The sequence below is a fragment of the Gavialis gangeticus genome, unplaced genomic scaffold (assembly GCF_001723915.1).
Source record: "Gavialis gangeticus isolate Ggan-Ray unplaced genomic scaffold, GavGan_comp1, whole genome shotgun sequence".
Lineage (NCBI taxonomy): Eukaryota > Metazoa > Chordata > Crocodylia > Gavialidae > Gavialis > Gavialis gangeticus.
In genome coordinates this window covers 42986393-43002384 of record NW_017729004.1, presented here as the reverse complement: position 1 = coordinate 43002384, position 15992 = coordinate 42986393, and the positions used below count along the sequence as shown (strand labels likewise).

General features: G+C 37.2%; 1 protein-coding gene across 5 annotated transcripts in view; it reads left to right on the top strand.

The window, feature by feature from the left end:
• Positions 1-15992, top strand: part of MLLT10 (myeloid/lymphoid or mixed-lineage leukemia; translocated to, 10) — a 320600-nt gene that overhangs the window by 104936 nt on the left and 199672 nt on the right. For 4 of the 5 annotated variants that reach the window (XM_019508311.1, XM_019508310.1, XM_019508313.1 and 1 more), the window contains one exon: positions 4000-4093. In XM_019508311.1, coding sequence (XP_019363856.1) covers positions 4000-4093 — 94 coding nt within the window. Of the gene's footprint in view, positions 1-3999; positions 4094-6174; positions 6271-15992 lie in introns of all 5 variants that reach the window. The other variant, XM_019508315.1, reaches the window with a different exon arrangement.

The following is a 15992-nucleotide window of genomic DNA, read 5'->3' as shown; positions in this document are numbered from 1 at the left end:
TGTGTGTGTGTGTGTGTGTGTACCCCAGGTACCATCCCTCTGCCCCCCAAAGTATCCACATACTAATTAGCCCCTTGCTCACTCATGACTGGAACTAGATATTCTTATGTCACGTTCTCAGACCCTCCAAAATGTATATGCAGATCAAGTTCAGGGATGCCTGGTCTGCTTCTACCCCGTAGAAGGGTACTTTGATCACATGTGACAGGCCGAGAGAGGGGGTGACAGAGCCTCTCAGCTGCATAAAATTTTGGTAGTGTTTGCCAGACATTTAAGGTTTGTGAAGAAACAGGAATAATTGGAAATGGGAAAGAAAGGCACTGCTCAGCTTTGAGAATGAAAGGAAAATTTAAATGTATTCGATGTAGTGGCTTACCATGACTTGAAAAAGAGTTGGTGCTGAGGGGTACTGAACACAATGGGCATTGCATCTTATTCAGCTGAGCTGTACTGACTTATCCTTTTGGTTGGCCTTTCCCTGATAGGGGAAACACCATGTATCTGGGTCCAAGAAGGCAGTTTTCCTTAAGTGTTCCTGGGGATAACTGTTCTTCTGGGCTGGTTTAGTACCCGCTGAGGTGTTGGGGCCTAATGCCCATTTTATGGAAATAGGAGGCTCCTCCCTAGATTGCTTCTGCAGCCATATATGGCTAAGGGCAGGCAAAACTTGGGGGCATCTGAACCCCAAGTCTCCAGGCTGGGGCCTGCATGTAGGATGCCTGCCAAAAGATGCTGGAAATATCTGAAGCCCCTGGTGGGGTTGGAGGAGGTTTGCTCGTTGTAGGGCCACTTATGGTTCTGGACTGACTCATGGATTTGGATTTGATTTGACTGATTTGGCCTGGAACGTGAAAAAATTCTTTAAAAAAAAAAAAAAAAGGCCTTTTGGTTAAAAATCAAATTAGCATTTTTGGTATCAAGGGGAAGATGTCAGGCCTGGCTCTGGCCTTTATGATGTTGGCCTGGCACTGCAGTACCTCCAGGCTGGGTGCTTATTCCCCCCTGGGGCAACAACTGCGCACACACCTACACTTTTGCCGTCAGCATTTTTTGCCACCAGGGGAAGATGTCTGGCCTCTCCTCAGTGCTGGCCTGGTATTGCAGTACCTCTAGGCCCAGTGTTCATTCCCTCCCTGGGGGGAAACTGCCTTTTTTTTAAGGGGCATACACATTCACACACTTCTCACATCAGCATTTTTTGCTACCAGGGAGGGTGTTTAGCTTCTCCCAAGTGCTGACCAGGTATTGTAGTACCTCCAGAGTGCTGGCCTGGTATTGTAGTGCTCATTCCCTCCTGGGGGAGCAATGGCCCGTTTTTTAAGGGTCACACAAAAAACAAAACAAAACAAAAAGGTTCCCATCAGTGTGTTTGCCTAATATGGGCTATATGTTTTATGGGCATGCTCAGCATGGGTTGTATTCAGTCAACTTCATAGTCAGTTTCCATGACTGAGCACATGCTGCTTCTAGCAGCAGTTTTATGATAGCCAGTGTATTTAAAGGAGTGGGGGGTTGCTGGTATGCAAATATAAGATGAAGAGCTTTTTCCACCAAGCTTATGGGGGGTGGGGAAACATTGTCTTATAATTGAAATAAATATGGTAACTTGTTTGGGTACTGCAGACAATTAAGTCATGATAACATGGTATTCAGAGTGGGCTGCAAACTTGTCTTAAGAGGCCAGGTGAATCACTGTGTGGTTACCCCATGCTGTTTCATATGAGTACAGCTAACAGTATCCAAACTAGTACCCAAGATAGCTAGTTTGAGTGTGTCTACACAAGCTGCGGGGACTTCAGTAGAGATGTAGGCCAAGTGGGAATGAAGGCTTAATGCTTTATGTATTATTGCAATATGTGCCATTTTTCATGGAGGAGTAAATATACATAAATATGGCAAATTTGGTAGGGCAATACTACATTTCATAAATAAGTTTTATTGGTCCATGTCAGCCAGCTTTTTATAAGATGCTAGAAATATTTCAGTGTATGTCTGAAAGAAACAATTGTTTCTCCTTTTAATTTAGCTTGTTTGAGCTTTTACCTTGAGCCAGTTCCAAGAACAAAAAGATAACTTGTGTATAACTTGCTAAAATACACAACAAAATTCAATAAAATCAACCTAAAATGTTCTGGAACTTGTATTGTAAATATTTGGGGCTTTTTAAATTCAGATAAGCCTACTGTATTGTAACATATTGTTTAGATGTGAATTCCTTGGCATTTTCCTTCTTTTAACAGTGCAGCATTATGTTTCAGCATTTGTCACTTGTCTTTTTGTGCCAGTCTACAGTGCAAGTGTGATATTTGTCAGATCTAGGAAATGTCGTTTACTAACTTATCTAAATGGAATTATGCTTTTTTTTCTCTTTCTTCAGGGCAAACTTTGATATTTGAATGGTTCATGGAAAGACATTAAGGCCTTTTATCTTACAATTTACTCTGGTTAGGCCCTGATTTCCATGTGTCTCTATGCATCTCTATACATAGTCAGTGACAGGATCAAACATATATGTGCAATTGTACTGAGCTAAAAACGAGCAGAATGTTTCAGTTTTACATTTTTCTGTAAGCACCCTTCTATTACAGCAAAGAGTCAATTTTAAGTTTTCTTTGATCATAAAAATAATAGACTTACCCCTGAAAATATTTAAACATGACTACCTTTAACCATGCAAGTAGACCCATTAAACTCTTACAGGGACTACTTGCATGTCTAAAGCTTTTCACTTGCATAAGTGTTTAGTTATATTGTCTACCGCTAATTACTCTTCCATTGTCATCCTCTCTCTCTCTCTCTCTCTCTCTTTCTTTCTCTCTCTCTCTCTCTCTCTTTTCCTCTCCAACTTCCAAGTTTCAAATTTTAAGGCTGCCATAAAGAAAAAAGCCCCAAAATATTCATCTTAATTCTTACGCTTTTTGGTGTGTTGTAACTTGATGTGAAATAGATTCATGCAACATAGCATGATACCTAGTCAAAGGGTTAGTATTACGTACATTTGAGAGTAGAGGGACACCCATAATATTAGTAAAATTGAAGGAATGTGCAGTAATATGCACTAGCTTGACAAAATAGATGTAAAGCTAATTTTGTGAGCATTGGGTTGATAAAAAAAGCTCCAAAAGAGAAAAGTGGGATTAGAATCAATCTAAATATTTTAATATGTTAAATTGAGCATAGTAAAACTTGGCTCCAAGTAATATTTTGTGCCTTTACTTGTTAAGGGCATACATTTATTTGGGGGAGCGGGAAGTGTAGGATAAGATCATAATATGTTAAGAGAAGATACTGTTTTCTTCTTTCAATTTGAAAAGTGTGGGATTTTGGTTTTATTTACACATTTCCTTGCAGCATTTTAACTGTAAAATTGTATCACTGAGTTTAATGAAAGAGAAGTGGAAAATGAAACTGAATAGTTGATTTTCAAGTTCCAAGTTGATTGTATAAGATAAATCGGTAGTACAAATGCTGAAAAGTAGATTTGATTTTAAAATTTAATAGAGTAAGGTATTATTAATGCAAGCAAGGAGTCTTATTCATTTTTAAATTAACCTGACATTGTCCAGCTTAACAAACCAAGCCATATATTGTTGGTTTACATTACTTTTTGGTTTTATTTAAAATAATTTTATTAATGTAATTTTATTGTCAGCTCAGAAGAGGACAGGTCTGACTCTTGAATAGTTTCCTGCAGGGGGTCTATTGAATTTTTTATTCTTTAGTTTAGAAAGGTTTTGAAAAGGAAGTTTCATTTAAGTTGCTTGAATTTCTCTCTTCCCCAAATGTTTGGCAACTAGCAGCTCCCAAAGGCTTAAAGTAGATGTATAAGTATGTGTGCCTTTCTTGAGTGGCTAGTGAGAGAGTTGTAAAAGGTGTCTGCATTACTTTGAGAGTAACTTATATCTTTGGAAATGAGATCATTTGGATACAATATCATTTGAAAAAAATAATTTGTCTTGAATGATCTTGATCTTTTTTTTTAATTTTTTCCCCCCCCAGTGCTCAGTTTGCAGGACTGCTTTGTGAAGAAGAGGGCAATGGTGCAGATAATGTCCAGTACTGTGGCTACTGTAAATACCATTTTAGTAAACTGGTAAGGAAATGACACCAATTTTAATTTTCACTCAATGACTGAGTTACTAATAACATTTTAAAATAGTGTTTTATGTAGGTTAAGGTGTACATCATATTAAAAAGTGAATAAAAATTAGACAAAGCATGAAAAGTGTTTGTTCTTCATTAAATTAATGATTATAAAATACTACCTGAATGGATTACAGTATTATAAATGGCTACTTTGAAATATATTATCTCTGTCAGAGAAAAATAGGGATCCTGTTTAGACAGATGTCTTTTTTTTTTAAACTTGGTAATAGACTTTAATTATTCAAAATGACTTTCTTATTGTATTAAGTTCCTGTAACGTTTCCTTCTTCTAATTTGATTAGTTGGCCACCAGACGTGGATTTTCTTTTGGAAGTACCTAAGAAATCTTTCCTTTTGGCACCCGTGTAGTGAAAGATGCATTAGTCCCCAGTTCCTTCTCTCTTCCTTCTGTTCTTCTTTTAGCATTGTTCCAGTTGCTCTAACAGCCAGCTGAAGCCCCTGGCTGTTTGCTTTTGTCCTACATCAAGGGAATTCTTTCAGGGCTGATTCAAATTTCTCTGAAATCAGTGGAAAACACTGCATTTGTTTTCAGTGGATTTTGGATTGGGCTCTTTGAGTCATTACCCCTTCCAGTCACTGATTTGCTAGTTCTACATACCTGTTAATGTTCAGTGTATGTGCATGTATGGTATGTATGTGTGTGTTCAGAAAAATATTAACCTGTTTAAATTCACTGCTAAAGGTCTTGCTGCAAAAAATGTTGAGACTTCTGTCTTGTGGCAACTAATACCTGTTGGCTATCGCAAGGTAAAAACAGTGAAATCAAGAAACTTCAAGTTTTACCACAAAGTGAATTCATCAAGATCAGCAGGGCATAGGACTTACCCAACAAGCTTATTTTGTGGAAAAACAGAAGTGCATTACCTTCAATGTGTATTAAACTTGGGACTCAAGTAAAAATAAATGAAGCTTTTAAAGTAGTGAGAATGAGCCCTGACTTGATTCATGGATATAGCAATTGAATTTGGTATTACTACTTTCATGTAAATGTGATTGGAGATAAATTGATGTTGATATTACATGAGTAGTTCTTTTATGAAAAACAAAACACATCTACCATATTTTAAATGTTACTATTTAACTCTATAATTTTCCACTTAGAGACTGCAACACAAAGACCAATTGTGAAAAAAGGAAAAAGAGCTAGAGAATGTAGGCCACATGAAGTTTTCTGATGGGCTGAAAGTGATGCCATAATTGTCACTAATGCCTAGAAAAATGTAGTTTTTTCATTTTACCGTATTATGTATGATAGTACATGTGTAGTTTTAACATTGAGAGCTATTGATTGTTTTCTGTAGTATATTTATAAAGCCATCTGGGTCATAATATGATATTCCAGAAATTTTAGGTGACTTTTACCACAGCAAAGTAGGGGGGTTGTCTTGGTCCTTGAGTAGGACTTACAGGTATTGTAGTAATATACTTAATAGTGTCTGTAACTAGTGAAAACATAGATTTGGCCCTGACATCCTTGTATACTATTCTTAAAATTATTTTTTTAACTTTGGTTTCATAACTGGTAAGAAACTGCAGGCACCTAATTTATCTGGGTGATAAATTACAAAGTCAGCAGGCTGGCTCCTGACAATGCACTTGAAGCAAGCAAGCGTGCCTCAAGTATGCATCTCCTCCCGTGCTACGTATAAAATTAATGGCAGTGTCAGCACCATGGTTTAACATGATATTTACTTGAGAAGAATCTTTGTTTTGTTTACATTCTCATCTTCTGACAACTTATCTTGGTATAGGTCATTATTGTTAAAGGATGGTGTACAGGCTCTTTGTTGGTGGAAAAAATGTTTGCAAATTATAAATTTCTAATGTTAAATTAAAGAGTAGGTTTTATTCTGCTGTGTTTTGGATGGTTCTGTTGACTTTGTCCGTCATTTTTGCTAGTTTTTCATGAGTCAAGCAGTAAGGCATTTTGTCACTTGAAATACTTTATACCTTTCCTTCATTAAAATAGTTCCTTTTCACGTACGTAAATATACTTTCTCTTTTTAGAAAAAGAGCAAACGGGGATCTAATAGGTCATATGATCAAAGTTTAAGTGATTCTTCCTCTCACTCTCAGGATAAACATCATGAGAAGGAGAAAAAAGTAAGTGGATTTGTTGTTGCTAATTATGTGGTGTCTCTAATTAATAGTCACACCTTCTTGTCAATATTTCATTTTAAAAATATGGTCAAAATTTGTTCCTGGAATGTAGAAGGCTAAGGTTGAATAATAAAGAGATTATAGGACCTAACCAGGAAGCCTACTGAGGAACATTTGTGTTCATTCTCTTTCCCTTTCTTTTATCCTTGATACCTGGATATAGGGTAAAGAACTTACTGGAACAAGTTGCTTGCGTGCAGCTGCCTTAAATCTTTGGTGCATATTAAGAGGTGTTTTACTGTAATCTTTATCTTCTCAACAGCACAAAAGGTGGCTAGTTTTGAAATGTATTTTAACCAGTTGCATCTAGTTTGATATTCCCTTGTTTTCCTTCATATTTGAGGAATGTGAGATTGAGGTTAGGAAGATAGTGTCAGTTGCTTTCAAGTTCTGGCAGTCAGGTCTACAGTGATGGCAGAATAGTGTCATTAACCCTGGAACTTTAACTTTCAGTAAAAAATATACTGAGCAAAACTGAATTCTAATTTGTGTTCATCTTTCCTTATGCTTTAGTTTTAGATCATTTAGAAAAGATAGTTGATTTTATTTTGGTTATTTAATTTCAAGTGCTTAATTTCAATTTTTTTATTCTTGCTAACATCTACTGTTGGTTAAGGGCATTTTGGTTTCTAAATGTTCCAGAACAAAATAGTGGATAGTTATGCAAACCTGGATGTATACTTAAGAAGCAAAAAAACCCAAACAAACCAAAACCCCCCAACAAAACTTTTTTTCTAGGGACCCTGTATTACTTTCTTTGGACTTTTATTCTTTTAGATGAAAACTTTATTGTGGACTATAGGCAGATTTGGTATATTTCATGTATATTCAAAGGGAATAAGTAAGAATGAAACCAAGATACATAAACACTGTTTCATTAATTGCTTGTCAGAAGCTATAGTTTTAAAAGCAGTGACAAAAAATATAATCGAGTGATTTAGGTCTTTTCTTTCTCTATAATCTTTTGTGCGTCTTGCTAGCATGTTTTCACTCTTAATTGGTCTTTTCATTCCATTGTTATCTAGGTGGTTTCTTCAGAAAGAAAAGAACAAGTGTTTAATTTGTGGCTTCAGTTTAGTTGTATACAACTGTAAACCAAATACCTTTTTACCACAGCTGATAGCTACTTTGTGTATTTGTTCCTTTAAATTAAATTTGAAGATTAAAAAAATAATGCTAGGACAGAATCAATATTGGCAAATTTGTGGGGAATTTCTTAGGAAACGGAACTGATAGTTGTTGGCAGTAATCTTCTTTAGATCGTTACAGTGTAGTTATGGATAGCATTAGGATAGGAAGCATTACCCTATCTAGCTTAATTATTCATTGGGTGGAAATTCAAATAGTCCTGGAATAAATACAGATGGAAAAATTATCTGTAAGTAGACACCAACTGGCATGTGTCTTGCTTTTTATTTGGAATTAACCATTATTCCATTACTTGGTTTTCTTCAGTGCTGGACTGGAATTTACAATGCTTTTCCAAATGCGTGTCGGTCAGTTTTAATTCAGATGAGTTTGAACTTCACACAACTTTAAAGTGTTTTTTGATATTGAAATATAAATCAATTTACTTCTAATGTATATTGAGGTATGAACGTGGGCCTCAACTGCAGTTTTTAAAAGCTTAAGCAGTAGGGAGGGAAGAGTGGCACTGCCTAGAGGTACTATTCCTTTTAAAGTCATAATACTTTTGACGTCCTGGTGAGAAAGTTGGAGTGGCACCTCTTGCCATACTTGTTTAGCAAGTATTGCCAGTGCTGTGTCAGCATAGCTGTTCCACTCTTGCCACACCTAAAAGCTTTCTTCAGCATGAATGGTAGCTGAACTACACTTTTTTTTCCCTTTGAACTCCTAAGCTCTAGGATGTTGGTTACGCCTGACCCTTCGGTACTGGAAGCAGGTCATGAGGTCCTTGCACTTTCCTCCCTTCAGAACAACTTAGCATGGGAAGGAGAATTAAGTCCACGATATGGTTTTAAGTTCATCGACTATTTTGATATTTAAAGTATTCTCATGGTATGTAATAATTATGTTCATAAAGCGGCATGGCTTACTTTACCACATTTTGCCTGTTAAGACCACAGGTTGGAATAAAAAACTATAGTTGATTAAAGGGATTAAGGTTGCATTTTCTTTTTAACCTTTCTCTTTTTATCATCAAATAAATAAGTCACTTAAAATAATATTACTACTTGGATATTTTGCCAAATACTAATCTTTACTGACTGCAATACACTGTATAGTCTAAGGATTAATTCTTTTATTAAAGTTGATTACCTCTTGCATGTGACAGCTCATCTGGTGTACCGTGCAGATGGTAATCCATTACTGCCTGTCTTGTCTTTGTGACTTAGTTCTTGTGGAACCTTGGAAAAATACAAACTGCTGCTATTATGGGATATGGTCTCAAAGGGAAAATGAATGATCATGGATAGTTGAAAAGAGTTGATGATGTAAGAAAAAGCCCTTTGGCTACTTTCTCCCCTTCCTGTTTTCCTCTTTTCCCCTCACCCCCAAACCTTTTTATATTTTTGCCATCACTGCCCCTTGAGAAGAAATATTTGTATTTAAAATCTTCTTATTAAAATTTAACATTGAGAGGCTGATGGCAATAATTCCTCAAAAGGCCTATTTGATTATAATGTGTTAGGAACTAGAAGTATGGATTATGTTATCATTTTGTAGTGTAGGTAGAAAAGTTACCCAATATTGGCTGTGCACAGTGGGTAAATGACTGTTTAACTAGTTGAATACTGTTCGTTTTTAAAAATGTGTGCTTATTTTCTGACAGTTGACTTTTTAAAACAGCACAGAGGTTTCTGCGTTTCTCTTTCACTGGTTTCTATGCATGTCTACCGAACACATTCATTAGAATGTACTTAATATACAAGTAAAATACTATTTTTTATTTCTTTTTCTCTCTTACTGCTTTTACTGAGAACTCAAATCTGTTTAGGCTTTAGTATTGCCAACAAATGCAGATTCTTTGCTTGTAATGTGTCCATTGCTGATGCATTCCAGCTATGTCATTTTTACAATGGTAATAGGGATAAAACATAGTATTTAACACACAAAATCCAAATTCCAAGATTTTGCCTCCAGATAAGCACATGCAATTAATTCTTGCTGAATTCTCAGAGTTCCTATTTGAGTCTCTTGCCCTCTATGGCAGTTTAAATGTTAGATGGGGATTTAAAACAAACTGACTTAATTTTCTGCAAGTAATTTTCTTTGGGTGTCTCTTTCAATTTACTGTATCTGCCCATGATACTGATTGTTATTTCCTGGTTTCTTACAATGAAATCTTATTTTTCTGTATCAAGTGAAATATTTTACAACAGTACTGGGGCTTTTTTTAAAAATCCTTTTTCCAAAAAAAAAAAAAGTCAGCTATTTCTTTTCTCCAAAATAACGTTTCTCAGATAATTTACTGAAGTTGTGATCAAACAGTTTGAAATTGGTGGCATATTTATTTGGAGGCATATTTCAGGTAGAGTTGATTAATGTCCTAATAATTAAAATATAGTTCCTTCTCAAGGCCCTCAATCATTTGCTTTTCAAGAAGATATCGGATAAAGGATTTAAGTTGGAAAGGTTTGTTTATATTACACCCACCACATGTAACACAAAGCTCATCTTGGAGTGAGTTTGGTATAGTAGCTTTACTCAGAAGTTTTGAAATCTGGGATATACGTTTAATCTGTGATGTGACGACAAAACCTTTGCACTGTATCATTCTACATTTTATTGAAAAATGCTCTACAAACGTGTGAGCTATTATTTAGATATTTTTCTATCCTTTTGTTGATAAAGGGTCCCTTGGACTGTAAGACCAATTTTACAAACCTCAGAGGTGGAGAGAAATTAAAATTAATGCATTTTAGATGCTTCTAATAGCAGCCTTTCTATAAATTATAATGCTCTGACTTTTAAGGTTGTGTATCTTCTGACTTACTATGGCGGTAGAAATTGTTATCTCATTGGAAAAGGGGTTCTCTGTTCTTCAGGGCTTTAGTAGTATAAAGCACTTATTTATTGCCCTGGTGTGTGCGAGATATTGGATTATGAACCTGTCACTAGTCCAAGTTGTAATGGAGTTAATTGGGTATCTCCAACTACTGTAAATCAGTTTGGTTTTTGAAAGGAGAAGGTGAGAGGATCCTGTTCCTTAAAACTTAAATGTATATTGTAAATATTCTATTAATGTTGTTAAGGAAGAAAAAAGGCTATTTGTAAGATGTTTAGAAGTCTAGAAGTTTTAATCAGTAATACAGGGACATAAGAAATTACAATCAAATATATGAGATGAGATGTGATAAAATCATATTATAATAAATGGTGTCGAGAAATTAAGTTAGGAACTTGTGTTTTATCTTGTAACAAAATTCAAAGGGAATATTGGTGAAAATAAAATGCTGGAAATTAAAAAATGTTAAAAGGAAACACTTTCACTGTATATACAGTTTTATTCAGGAAGTTGTCTGCCACAAGAAGTCCTTGAGTCGGATTTTATCAAGATTTATAAAAGGAATTGGACATTTACATGAGTATCCATATTATCATAATTAATAATAAAACACATTTTGTGGCCAGGTTGGGCACTTTTACATGTGTTCCTGGGGGTGTGGGGGGCAGAACTTTATTTGGAGCAGCTTTTAACACATCGGGTCTCATCTTTGTCGGTAATAGTTGGAGCATGGCCTATGACCTGAAGTAAGGAAGTGAAATATCTGGCACTTATACATGCGTGTAGAGGCTACTCTGATGCACTGGTATTCTAGCATGTAAGAGCAGACTCAGTTAATACAGTCTGCTTGATTAATTGAGTCTGCTGGAGTGTGGCAGCATCCTCTTGCATCTCATGTATCAGCATTCTTTTGCTTAAAAATGGTGGTGGGGGTGCTTTAACTAGAGCTTGCTCGATGGAATACCAGCATGTTGGAGTAGCCTCTGCACTCATGTATAGGTGTTGGATATTTCACTTCCCTGTTTCAGGTCATGGGCCATGCTTAAATTATTACCTACAAAGATGAGACCTGATGTGTTAGGAACAAGGGAAGGTTGTCCCAGTACTGTTCCTTATGCCTTGAATCATCTGACACTTAGCCACCATCAGGCAGGATACTAGAGTTAGATGAAACTTGAGTCTCATGTTATATGGCAGTCTTATGTTTGTATCTAGTAACTTTGTATTCTGTTCCCTGGGTGCGCTTTCTCACAGAGCTACTGTAAGGAGTTGAACTGAAGTTGCTGCTAAGAGTCTTGCAGATTGAGGATTCTTGTTGCAGTCCTGGTAGTTTTAGAGAAGCCTAGGAGAATATAGAGCATGGGTTCAAAACTCAAACTTTGAGCATCTCTTGGAAGGTGCACTTTCCAGTGAAAGCCCACCATGAGCAGGAAACGTACTGCAGGTAGGAAGCTGAGCTGCACATGCAAACACATGGCAAATTGATAAATTAATGAGTAGTGACTTGCTGTTTTCCTTTTCAAATCTGTTTTTATGGTTCCTGCTTGTGGAATACTAATGAATGAGAGGTTTAATAAAAAATGATGGTGGGTCACTAGGACTGCCCTGATAGGTTGTATGTAGGGTGTGTATATAAAAGCGAATCAATTAAGAAAGATGTTGACATTTTAGTTAGTTTTCTTATATACATACATACGTACAATTTTACTTATTGCAGCCAGTTTAGAAAATGGTTTGATGTTACACCTATTTTCTAAAACGGTGATTCTCAACCTGCGTGCCACAGTACCTGTGGGTGCCTTAAGATTCTTTTAAGGGTGTCATAGGGTGCCATGCAGTTTTAGTTCTCTTAGTTGTGCTAACATAATACACAAGATAAGCCTAGAGATTTCATATAGGAATCCATAATACTAAAAACATTCTGACCTTTTGTGGTCTCTGAGTTCTTTGCAACAAAAAAAAAATCCTCTATTTTTTCCATAGTCAAAAACAAGTGAAAATTAAGAGCTAGCATTTTCCAAGGGGTGCTTTGAGCCTAACCACTTGTTCTAAAAGCTTCCCAGGTCTTTGTAGTGCAGTGTGAGAAACCAAAGCTTTAGTGAAAGGCAGACAGAACAAGAGAAATGGAGTTTAAGTTCCTGTGTGTTTTCCCCCACACCTTCTTCACTATTAGGACTTTAGAACAGGTTTTGCTAGAATCAAAAATGAATTTGCTTACATTAAAATAAATGCAAGGACTTTTCAAAGAGGAGTCAGGAAATATGCCCTACCCAGGCAGCCAATTTCAGCATAAAACATTGATTATACTGAAACTTCTTTATTACTATTGAACTTTCTTTTATTTAACTTCTTTCACATGTAGCATATTCATTATAAGGAGATAGGTGTTTTTCAGAAATCTTGTTGTATCATTAGGGTAATTTAACCCATTTTCTAACCTTTTAATTAAAACACTTGAAATCTGGATGTATGCCACACAGAATAAGGAATCCTGTGCCTATTCTGTAGTTAGTTCCCTGTAGAAATGTGTGCATCTTAATTTATCTCGAGATGGAGTACTGTCTTTATAAATGAGAAGGGCCTGCTGGAGGAGGGTACTTTTTACTTGAGGATTTTCTGTAATGGAGTTCACCTTTTATGCTTGTCCATCCAAAACCTTGATATTTTTTACCTTTCTTCCAGTCAGAAGCCATATGGGTTGAAGACTGGAGAGATTTTGTTTTCTTTGGAAATTTTGAAGATCAGTCTGTTGCATTTAAAATTGTAATAATAATAATTGTAAGGGCAGTCCAAGTGTTATCATGTCATAAACAAAAATTAAGTGCATTTGTTGAGAAATACTGTCCTATGGTACAGACAATTGGATAATTATTGTATATTATTGTGTATACTGTATTGAGCTATTTTTGAACACAGTATCCAAGTTAGAGATCATAATTGCTTACTGTAGGGCATAAAAGGCCTTAGATATATTAAATAAAAATAATTTGTTCTTTGAAACCATATGCCTCCATGTACTTACGGTGTAAAATTTCTGTGAGGTATGGAATCTTTTATCTTTGCAGTGCCTACTAAACCAGGAACAGTATGAAGAAGGAAGTGTTTTAAAGAAATAACTGAAATGTTACTTAATTTGAATGGTTGGTTTAGATTTACAGATTAATAGTTATGTTCTTATCTTTTTTAAAGTAATTATTGTAAGTTTATTATTTAGATTTTACTGAAGACAGAGAATATCCACAAACATAGGCAGGATTCTTTGAAAATACTTTGGAATGTGGAGTTGATATTTCCCAGAGGACAGCCTATGTATCAAATGTCTCTTGCTATTCCTGTGAAAATCTGCTCAAATTCTGATAAATAGAAAGCCTTTGAAAAATTATAAAAGTTTGAATCCTCTGAGTATGTGCAAACTACACTTTATCAGTAGAGGTTTACTGCATTCTAGGAGCTAAATTCCCTGAAATTCTATCCATGCTATATATAAGTCTGAGAGGGATTCAAGTTGTAATTGCAGTTTAGTTGCTACAGGCTGTGTTGGGTCCAGATATGAGACATTGAACTTTGAGCACTGTGTATTCAGTAATATCCTTATTGGGCCCAGTCATCATGGAGAAAGGAGCTTCCTGATTTTGAGTGAAGAACCAGGCCTGCACAAGGGAGTGATTAGGACAAGGAAGCTGTGTCTACACATGTGCTTAACTGTGGAGTAGACTAATTAGCGGCAACATAAAGTATCACCATATACACATGCTATTTTATTACATAGTTTCATAGTTTCTAGGGTCGGAAGGGACCTGAGCAGATCATCTAGTCCGACCCCCTGCCATGGCAGGAAGAGCACTGGGGTCAAATGACCCCAATAAGGTTGTCATCCAACCTCCTCTTAAAAACCCCCAGGGTGGGAGCCTGCACCACCTCACTTGGAAGCTGGTTCCAGACCCTAGCCGCCCTGACCGTGAAGTAGCGCCTCCTGATGTCCAACTTAAACCTTCCCTCCGCCAGCTTGTGACCATTGTTCCTGGTCACTCCTTGCGGCGCTCGGGGGAACAGGGACTCCCCCAGCGCCTGCTGATCCCCCCTAACCAGTTTATAACAGGCCACAAGATCCCCCCTCAGCCTTCTCTTTTGAAGGCTGAACAGGTTCAGGTCCCGCAACCTTTCCTCATAGGACCTACCCTGCTGTCCCTTGATCATACGAGTGGCCCTCCTCTGGACCCTCTCGATGCTGTCCACATCCCTCTTAAAGTGCGGCGCCCAGAACTGGACGCAGTACTCCAGCTGCGGCCTGACCAGTGCCGCATAGAGGGGGAGGATCACCTCCTTGGACCTGCTCGAGATGCATCTGTGGATGCACGACAAGGTGCAGTTGGCCTTCCTAGCCGCCTCCCCACATTGCCGACTCATGTTCATCCTGGAGTCAACAATGACTCCCAGATCCTTTTCCACCTCCGTGCTGGCAAGAGGGGAGTTCCCCAGCCTGTATGTATGGTGCCGATTGTTCCTCCCCAGGTGCATCACCTTACACTTGTCTGTGTTAAACCCCATTACGACAGAGTAAACTAATTAACACCACCATTATGTGGAGGGGCAGCTAATGGCGATTAAATGTGTATGTAGCTGTTGATTGTGGGTGTAAATTGTGCCTGGTCAGCCCAGTCAGTAAGGGGCGAGATCCTGCCTGCTGCCTAAGCACGCAGCTCTGCACTTTCAGCACCCTCATGCTCCAGCCAGCCCATCCTCTGCCCAGTGCCACCACGGGGAGCAGTAAACTGCTCTGCCCTGGTTCAAATTTCTTCTGTCCTGAGTGTACATGTAGATGCTGTGCCTAGGAGTAGTTTACTCCAGCTCAGACTGCTCCATAGTTTATTGCTTCAAATTAATTACATGAGTAGATACACCTGGAGTGCCCTAGAGAATGCTGGAGATGGATTAGGGGGAAATTGGAATTAGGATCTGGAGTAGGAATAGGAGCCATTTAGGTAGGGGGAAGTCTGAGATCAGATGATCAGTAAGCAAGTGATTAGATATGGCTGGGCAAGGAAATTAAAGTTTGAGTATCAGGGAGTTAGGGACATATAAGGAAGTGAGAAGCAGAAGCAGATATAATCAGGAGCTGCTGTACAGGCGTGACAAGGAGATTGGAGTGGAAGAGAGTGACAGTGAGATTGCACAAGATGCTTGAGGAAAGAGATTGGCACACAGAAAATGGGAGGCGAAACCAGGGGGAATTAAATCTAATGAGGAAAAGAACTGGATTTTCAGCCTGAGTAGAGACTAAGTAGGCAATAAAAAAAAAAAACCCAAAAAAACCTGGCAAGGAACTGGATTGAGTAAGAGACAGGGCTGGGATGGAGGTAAAAACGACATTATTAAGCTCTCATATTCAAGGACTCAAAGTTAGGAAATGTTAAAATTAAGGTTGTCTTTGCAACCTTAATTTGACCTTAGTGTGCATACACTTCACATTACATACTTTATATAAACACAATCTATTTTTTTTCCATAGGACCTGTGTCTTGTTCAATGAACATGATGCTCATTTAATTTAATATTTTTTTTCTGAATTTGTGAAATATTTAGCCTAATTTTTTATTTACTGAATATTTTTCAAACACCACTCTTAGGAGACTTACTAATTTTATGTGCTTTTTTGTGGCACTCATCACTATCTTTGTGCTTTTCAGAAACTGAG